The sequence below is a fragment of the Chionomys nivalis genome, chromosome 1, assembly GCF_950005125.1.
Source record: "Chionomys nivalis chromosome 1, mChiNiv1.1, whole genome shotgun sequence".
NCBI classification, from domain to species: domain Eukaryota; kingdom Metazoa; phylum Chordata; class Mammalia; order Rodentia; family Cricetidae; genus Chionomys; species Chionomys nivalis.
The window spans coordinates 109,406,154-109,415,859 of NC_080086.1; the positions used below are offsets into that span (position 1 = coordinate 109,406,154).

Consider the following 9,706-nt stretch of genomic DNA (forward strand, 5'->3'; position numbering starts at 1 on the left):
GCATCTGGAGTCCATTTCCTAAGGGTTTCCTAGCCTCCCCAAACATCATCAGTCTCTGGAAACAAGCATGAGACTCTGAGGACAATTCAAACTCAAAGGAAAACGAAGGGGTCCCTCTCTCCCTGCTGGTTTCTGATCTTCTTATTCTTATTGATCCTGATGATCATTTCTCTCAGGTGTAGGATGGAAAAGGGCCTTCTGTAGCCACATCCCTGCTGATGCCGCAGCTGGCTGGACAGGCAAGGACATTTTGTCTAAAGCATCAACCATGCCCACCTGATGGGCTGGTGCTAACTAAAGTCACGAAGTCCTCCAAAAAGTCCTTAGAGCATAACTCTAGGTACACATTGGCAACTATGTAAGTGCATGTGGTATTCATATAACATAGATCACACTGCAAACACATTGTGTCAATCAAACACTTCAAAGTTATACATAAATCATATCTCAATTGTACCCTCTGGATAAGACAATATTAACTACATCCACTTTCATGATTATACAAATCCAGATGTGGCTTTAAGTTTAGGAGACCATATTTCTACTGCCCACGGAAGACATATGGAAGGACAGAGCTAAAACCTTCCCAGATACACTGAATATTTTGTTCAAGAATCCCTCCTTGGGGAACCTACCTCAGTCTGTCAGATCCCAGCGACTTCAGCAGAAACAGGTCCTAGGCTCGCCTAACTGTGTGGAGTTAGCAGGCTCTGGACTGTTTCTGACAAAGGAGTGCACTGATGGCAATGACCTCACTCACAATGCCACAGGCGGGACAAGGGCAACCCTTACCGAAATGATTCAGTGAGGACAAACCCTGCCCAACTACATAAGACATGTTCTTAGGAACTCGCCAAAAAAACAAAACAAAACAAAAAAACAAAAAACAAAGTGAGAATCAAAACTGTGAAAGCATTGGGACTGGTTAGTAAGAATCTGCTTGAGAACAGTTTAGTGAGGTCACTACAACAGACCTCTGCCACCTTCTAGGAGCGCCCTGTCTTTTTGAGCAGGCGCTATGACCCTGAATCCCTTCCAGTATGGATGTGCAAAGGAAATAGAAACATTAGCTCTAATAGTCCCAGTTCCTCAGAGACAGGTAGACAGTGCACACACATGTGTACTCTGTGTTGAGTAAATATGTGTGTAATACACGTCTGTGTTGCCTACATGTGTGTGCTGGACTGCAAGCATGTATGGAGTGTACATGAGTGCTCTTTGTTCTGTGTATGTACGTAACTTGTAAGAATATTGAAATGCATGTTTACAGTATGTACACTTGTGTGTACAAGTGGAGGAGCTATGTACATGCACAGATACAAATAAATGAATCTGTTATATGCACATGTGAAAGGTGTACATGTACACATGTTATATCCATATATATGGCATGTGCATTTTATACACATGTGTGGCATGTATAATTATTTGAAGTATGTATCGTGGTATGTACAGGTACAGCATACATCTGTAGCTACCATGTGTGATCTAAGTGTACCTGTGTGGAGCATGTTGCACACAAGCAACTCAGCTCTATCCCTGCCCCTGAGGAGGCATGTCTCTCTGCCTCCTCTTCAGTCCTGTCTCCTCTCCATCCTCACCCCCACACCATCTGTTCCTTCACCTCTGGTTTTCAAATGATTGACTGGGCTCATAGACTCCTCTATCCAAACAGAAGAGGCTACCAAAGGGGTGGAGCCCTTCCTCTATGCCTCCTTGATCAGTGCAATCACTAACCTGGTTAAAGGACAGGCTCCTGCATCATAAAGCCTTCCCTCACCATAGACATATAGTGTGCACAGCTTCTGTCTTTCCATTCTTCAAACGTAGACCTCTTTCCATGGCCTCTGTTCACATCCTGGATTATACTGGTCACCAACACGGAGAAAGGCTCTGCTCATTTAGAGCTTCAGTCTTACAGGAAGCCGAAGACAGTAACCTACTCCTGTAAGCCTAACACTTGAGAGGGATAAGCAAGAGAATCTGATGTTTAAAGTCATCCTTGGCTACATGGTGAAGCCAGTGTCCTAAAACAAAGATAAATGAAACCTTGGAGTCAGGCAGAGTCCCCAGACAGATCTGTATCTACATCTCAATCACGACACTGGTATCTCTAGTTCCCAGCATAGTGAGTGGATCATAAGTAGCTCAGTTGTGTGTGGAACTTATACACGTGTGTCTGTGGTCACATTCACAATCGATCCCATGGTACTTTCTAAGTGAGATTCTCTTTAGCATCACAACGTCTCATTTTCCAGAGATGGCGGTGGTGCTGGTTACCATGCACACTCTCGCACAGTACAGAAGAACTACAGCCAGTGCTTCTAGTGACGCCAGAAAAAGATGGCCTCTACCTTGCAGCAAACACAACAGTGTTTTTAATGCTAGAATTGAATGAAGTCTTACTGTGAAACAAGTGATATTGCAAGAAGGTGGCATGGCCTTCTGAAATCTTCAGTGCCAGCCAAGACAATGCTTGGGGGAAAGGGACACAGTGGTGCCATAGGCAGGATGTACTTCTATTAGGAAGATGGCATTTTCCCCAATCACCAGGAATAAACAAGAGAATCTAACCAATGTCGACAACGTCAACACCAGCATGTGCTTCTAAATAGGCTGCTTCCAACGGCTGTGGAGTCTGAACACCCCGGGTTTCAGGGAGGAGAAGTAATTTCACTTCACTAGGGACATAATGAACACTCCAGGTAATTACAGTGCAAAAGTCAAACTGATAGAGCCATTTGGAAAAGCATAATTACCTGAAGAAATCACTAAGACAATCTTCAGCATTGGGAACAGAATAAATTACATTTAACTATTAATGGTTATGCTCGCATGTAAAATTGAAATTTAGCTACTGTAAAAATAAAAGGACATAATTTATTGAAATATAAATAAGCTAATAATAAGTTAAGATAAATGATCAAGAATCAGGAACGGAGCTCTCTCTCCTCACTCCCGGCAGTGGCAGCCATGAATAAACACAACGGAATTAACGGACTCTGGCGTCTGAGAGTAGAAGTGATACGACAGCCTTGACTCCTCCTCAGAAAAAGGGCACAATTTCCACTCATTTAGAGATAATATTGCTACCAGAGCTGGGACTGTCCCTGCATAAGGGACAGGCACACACACACTATTCTTAAGGAGGGTGTTGAACTAACTTGGTTCCGAAAAATAGCCAGGCTAAAAGATAAAACAATGTAGTAATAAGAGCGTCAGGAGCTCCCGGCCACCCGCATGGCTTTACCAGAAAAGATCTTAACCTGCGTCTGTCTGGAGTGGGAGAATCATGGCGACTCCTTGACTCGGCTTCTTTTTTTTCCAGTATTTTGTTCTGTTTATCAGTAAACATTAGCCCAAGGCGAACACGCCCCCAATGGGTGGGGCTATATCCCTACAGGAGGGCACAGGACAGCATGTGGGCAGAGCACACAGACAGCAGTGCATTCAGGTGGGAGGCCCTGGTTGAGACAGCAACTATAATGAGCTCGTGATAGGGAAGCTGGAGGAAGGGAAGGGTAGCATGACTGCTGAGGAAATGAGCCTATCCAACAAAAGTGAGAAAACCAGGAGGCCAGGAGGCCAGTGGGCCCCGTCTAAATAGTCAACACAGGCCTGGGGTTGACTCTATGATGTTCCGACATGAGAGCATCAGAAAGGAGACCCAGTTCAGAGTTATCATAGAAGGTAAGACTTGGTGTTATTTTCTCTGAACCCTCAAGCAGATTTGACCCAATCAAAGTGGCTGCAAATAGCTTTGGGGGTCCATGGAACGCTATTGTCGCTTAATTCAGGGAGGCCCAGGACCGGGTCAGTAATAGGCAAAAAGTTATGCGAAATATATGGAATAGTGGCTATCCGGTATACCCCAGTGTAAAAACGTGATTGGGGCGGCCACCCTACTAAACGGACAGCTGACAGCACAGTCCGAAGCTGAGAAGCTGCCTGCAGACAAAGGCACAGGGGTGTGGGACTGGGGCGATGGAGTCACCCCGTCCTCAGTGGGGCAGAGGACATGCCCAGCAAGTGAAACACAGCATGCCACCTCTTGCCATTACAGAAAGAATCATAGAATCGGGGACTCAAGTTGGGGGTGGCCCGCTCCGTCTCTTTTACCTCATCTTGGAAAGGGCACGAGGAGGAGGAATTTTTTGTTCAGCTTCTAAAAGCTGAGTCAGCCAACAGTGTGGGAATTGCCCTGGATGCAAAGTATTTGTTTCCCATGGACAGCAACATAGATTTTTACTGGGATTACTGGCAATTAGGCCACACTTCACAAATAAGGACTGTTTTTGCTAAATATTTCAATGGTAACATCAAAGTTTTATTATGGAGTTGGGTGTGATCCTATGGTTACATTTTGCCTATAATGAAGTACTACCATTTAAATCTCTGCTTGCTAGAATCAGCTCTAGGAATGGGATTCAACTTTGGTAGGTGATTTGTCATCCACTTATTTCGATTAAAATAAAAATAGATACATATATTCTGTCTTCATTGGTGGGAGCTTAAGTGACATTACTACTGTCTGGAGTGAGGGGTACATTTCTTCCTGAAGCTGAGGTCCAAGGAAGAGTGATAAGAGAAATAAATCCACAAAATGGAAGTCAATGGGCACAGCCCTTTCCATATCGCGTGCTATTGTATTTATCGTAATACAAGTCAGTGCTATAATCTAGTGGGATCTACCCAAATGTCAAATGGATTTTGGTGCCTGTCCCGGCTGGGTATGTCAAAATGCTGACAATTTAGAATCAGCGTCGCTCTTCCACAGTAAAAACATTACTGAAAATAATAAGACAAATAAGATGTAGGCAAGCAAAGGTAATGGAGATAAAACAGGGAAACAGTGAAAATTCAGCAATTTTGGAGTAAGCAGTCTCTGAAATTAGAATACCTTATGTGTTAAGAATAGAACCTGACATTTTTATAACTTTGCAATTACAGCCTTAAGTAAGCTAAAAGGCATAGTCACTTTTCTTAAATCTTAATTATTCGCCTAATAAAAATGTAACGGGTGAATAATAATTCCAGATCTGAGAAGAAATATTAAACAAGGAAATTCAAACTGAAAAAGAATGACATAATCCTCGCAGCACTTTTTAATAGCATGTGTTGAAGCGTGCCGGATAGTAGTTCTAGGAAGTCATTGTCACCGGCAGGATAGGATTGCAGAGATGCCCTGTGTGTCCTTGGGGGTAGAGAAGAACAACAGCAGATGCTCCCAGAGGAAGCCAGGAATGTCCGCGAGTGGGGATCAAGTAAGCAAGGGGAGCTTAGTGCAGAAATAGAAGGGCTAAGCCGGCTTCCAAGGTCTGAATGGGACTCCGGTGAGGCCGAGGAGACAGCGCCACCTCCTGGTGCAGGAAACAATGCAAGTTTTCCAGTCCCTGTCAGAAGCTTATTGGAACACAAGGGAAAGAGCTCAGGGGCATAAAACCCAAGTGTCTTCCCCGTGAAATTATGTCTTTTCCCCGGAAGGCCTCTGAAACCTTCTTTATTTCACTTTATGCAACAAAAATGCTCAGTCTAACTAAATAGCCAGTTTCTGCAATACTGGAATACTGTATCTAAATGTATGACTAATGTATGCATACTTCATGGCATCACCATGCACTACACTGATCATATGGAAACTGGAAGTTTTAAATGACAGTCATTTGCTAAGGGTGATTGGTGTCAGAATGCAAGTGACCATAAGAACTGCTCTGGAGACTATACAGGTGAGATATACAGATATATGGGCTTCCGAGGCTGGGGTTGCTAATTCTCTCCAATGCTACACACTGTAAGTACAGTGCACCCCCTGGGTGCCCGCACAGCATGGCACAAGAGAGCAGGAAGGACGGGGAGCTCACCCTCCCTGATGTAATTAACTACGTATGTAAATAACTACAGCAAAGCACAAAAGCAGGCTCCAGAGAATGTAACCACCTAACAGCAAAGAGTCGGGGTGCCATGACTTCCCTCTCATTTTGTGCTTCATTGTTGCCCTCCAGCCTCTCTAATGATGGTTATGTGAGTTGTCTTGGAAAATACATCTATATTGAAACTGAAAACTATGTCGATACGTAGATATAAGAGGTTGTCACATATTTCAGGAAAAAAGGAAACTTAATTCCTGATTTTTTTTTGACAAGTAAACCCAGTGTTCTAAATTAGGTCCTGTTCAAATGTTCACTCTGAGACAAGTCTCCAGGTGGATCCAGGTAACTCTTTGTTTTAAAAATACATGGACAAAACCACAGAGAAACCCTGTCTCGAAAAAACAAAACAAAACAGGGGCTGGAGAGATGGCTCAGAGGTTAAGAGCATTGCCTGCTCTTCCAAAGGTCCTGAGTTCAATTCCCAGCAACCACATGGTGGCTCACAACCATCTGTAGAGGGGTCTGGTGCCTTCTTCTGGCCTGCAGGCATACACACAGACAGAATATTGTATACATAATAAATAAATAAATAAATAAATATTTAAAAAAAAAACAAAACAAAAACAAATACATGGATTTGGCCTGTGATGTCACAGGCACCAAGTTGAGATTGAAAGTGTCTGTAAGAAGGAAGGACACTTAGCAACAGCAGGAAACGATGGGTAGTAACAGGATCCTACAGTGCTTGCCAACTTATGTGCAGCAATGGCAGCTCTGGAAAAATGGCTAAGTGATAGCGTTACTAAGTGCACCTTCTCATGGGCAGGGCACGCCATCCTATGAAACTGTACTTTACTGGTTCACACTGTTATGAATTGAAGGATGACCACTTAAAAACAGAAAAACAAATCCTGCTGAGAATTGCAGACTCACAATCTATAAGATGGTTGATCCTCGGAGCAGAACTTTGTGAACTGACCTAACTTAGAAGAGTGTGTGAGACACCAAATCCAATTGCTGTGATTCAAACAAGCAGTCAGTACAAGGAATATATTAATCTTTTGACTTCAGACAATTAAAAGTAGGAATACAATAATTTCCTCCATTTTTGTTTTATAATTACTTTTCTAAGTAGATGCACTACGTTCTGCTCTGAAACAATTGCATAGCTAGATATTGTAAGCTCGGTAATACTACGCACAGCAATTGCTAAGGAACTGAGGGCTTTTTCGGTGACTATGCACCAGTGATTAACAAGGAAGCACCATCCATCAAAGGTTCAAGTGCAGCAGCATGAAGTACAATCAACACAATGTTGTGTTGCTAAGAATGTGTCAATGTCAAACTTGGCAGATTTTCTTTGACTAAGAACTCAGGCCCCACTCATTGGGGTTTAGCACTGCATCCCAGCAAATCTCATGTGTGTTCTGCGTGATGACTGAAGTACGTGGCCTCAACGGTGGCGAAAGTTTCCTTCAAGTACAGTTCCGAGGGACCATCTTACACCATCAAGGCTATTGTTACACATGAGGCACTATAGGCCTTGCACTATCTAGCAACTTCAGTGACTGACAGGAGTTCAATGAGCCTCTTCGAAGGCTTCCAGGTAATGCATGCATCTAAAACTGAAGTCTGCCAAAGCTCATGGGTTGGTTCAAAGGCGAATAAACCAGTTCAACTCCTCCTCTAATTATAAGAGTTACTAACAAGACCTGTTGCAAGACTGCTTCCCAAAATGCACCATGGGAGGACACCCTATTAAAGTCCTGAGGATACCACGACAGAAAGCCAGTGACTCCTGAGCCTCTGCGATTTTTTTCTACCGTTTCCAGGCAATCCAAGTGTGTTTTCTAAGGTTTGAGTCACATTTGCTGTAGTTGGGTAATTATTCATATTACAAAGTATGAAAAACAAAACAACCTCAACAGAATCCCACCACATTCCACCAAGAGTGTTGAAGACATCGACGGAATTACTAGAACAACAGTACGGCTTTCAAAGCAGATACATCCATCTCAACGCATTAAACATACCACAGTGCAACACCTGTTTCTGAAGAGTGGACAGCCACTCTTGCCTGCAACCTCAGAAATCTTCGTTACCCTAAAAAGACTTTCATCAATTGTAAGGCTGAGGGTCTGGACTCTTGAGCAAAGTTAAAGAGGAGGTGTGGCTGCACCCCAGGACACACATGCACAGTTTCCCAAGGCCATGATAAACAGCTGCCGTCTTGTACCCTTACCAGAATACTGGGTTGTGCTGGGTGGGTGGCAACTTGAAGGTTTCCAAGAACTTTCCGTTTTTGTTTAAGCCAACAATTCTGGGTTTTGTCAATCAATAGTTAGTTTGTTTAGAAAAAATAAGGATGGGGGAAGGGTGTTGGGTAGGCGCTAAAATAGACTCTTTAAAATAATGTTGCAAAGTTGACCCATCAGCGTCCCCTTGGTTTCTGGAGGTCCTGATCTGGTGGACCGAGCGACAAGCAGTGGCAGTTGGCACCACACCCCTCAGGGGCACAGCAAAAACCCCTGCATAGTGCCGGAGTTGCTGCAAGAGACGCTGCCTGGGGCCAGAGGGACCGTTCCTTAGAAGAAATGCTGGGCAAAGACCAAACCCCACGTTCTGGAAGACCACAGTTACCACGCAGTAAAGGAAAGCACCTGTGCCCCATGACCCAGATGTTCAAGATAAGAAAATTAAATCCTGCATGCTGGTAGCTGTGATGTAAGAAAGACGAGGTTGCGGTGCCCAGGGGCTAGTGGTGTCCACTGTGCCCAGGGCCCAGCGCCAACCCCCGCCCACAAGAGCCACCCGGATAGTGGGACACAAGGACGCAAAGAAAGGAGGGGGCGCTGGAAGAGGAGGGAAAACAGGGGGACCGAAGGGACTCAGGGGTGGCAGAAGAGGGCCTCCAGGGGACCCCACTCACCCGCGCGGGCACCAATAGGTGACTAGGACGCCCGCGGGGGGCGGCCAGGGACTGCGATCCCTCGGCGCTCATCGCCGCCCACGCGGCTAGGCGCGCGCTTCGGGCTCCGGAGCTCCCAAGTCCAGCGCCTGCACCGCGCCCGCGCCCCTCTCTGGATGGGCTGGGGTGGACAGAGCCAGCAGCCACTGCGCTAGCGAGCCCGGGAGGCACGGAACCCCGCCCACCTTCTAGCGGCCCGGCCCCTACTACCCTGCTCACCGCCCACCAAGCTCCGCCCGTTACCATCAAGCCCCGCCTTATGCCCGGTAACCCTGCCCAACAGCTCTGCCCTTCCACCTCCAGTCAGAGCTGGCGGGACTAAATTGTGAGAGCAGCAAGGAGGGCTCCCATCTTCTTGCAGAGACCACCGCTTCCCCACCTTGGCAGGCAAAGTGCAGAGCTGAGGCAAGTCAAAAGGCTCAGAGGGCACCTGAGCCAAAAAAGACTAGGAAGCTGTTCCGGGTAGATTCTGGTGATACCACCATTGGTACTTATGGATGCTTTGGGACCACTTTCACTGGCAAAGCTTCTCAGATTCTGAAGGTGGCAACGCTTTGTCCTGACGACAGTCGTGGGTCCTATTTGGTCTTTGCGGATCTCCACACCATAACCTAGCCTGAATGTCCTGGTCTCAGGACATCCTCGGGAACCACTTTCTGGAAAAAGAAAGCATACTAAAGTACCAACTCCTTCGACCACAGCTGTCTTCATTCCTGGGTGCCCCCTCTTGGCGTTTACTTAGACCCCAGTACCCAATCACTGTGAAGACTCTTTCTGATGAACAGGGCTGGGACCTGATTCCATCTTGCCTCCCAAACTTTCCAAAAAGCCTCCAGTCTCAGTTAATAGTTTCTCATATTTGATCAGG

General features: G+C 45.5%; 1 protein-coding gene across 1 annotated transcript in view; it reads right to left on the bottom strand.

Annotated features, from left to right (window-relative positions):
- The window catches only part of Sntg2 (syntrophin gamma 2), a 209,624-nt gene extending 200,714 nt beyond the window's left edge, over positions 1 to 8,910 (bottom strand). Inside the window, exon 1 of the mRNA XM_057778495.1 lies at positions 8,800 to 8,910. Within this exon, the coding sequence (XP_057634478.1) occupies positions 8,800 to 8,871 (72 nt within the window). The 5' untranslated portion in view covers positions 8,872 to 8,910. The remainder of the gene's footprint in view (positions 1 to 8,799) is intronic.
- Positions 8,911 to 9,706: the final 796 nt, after the last annotated feature.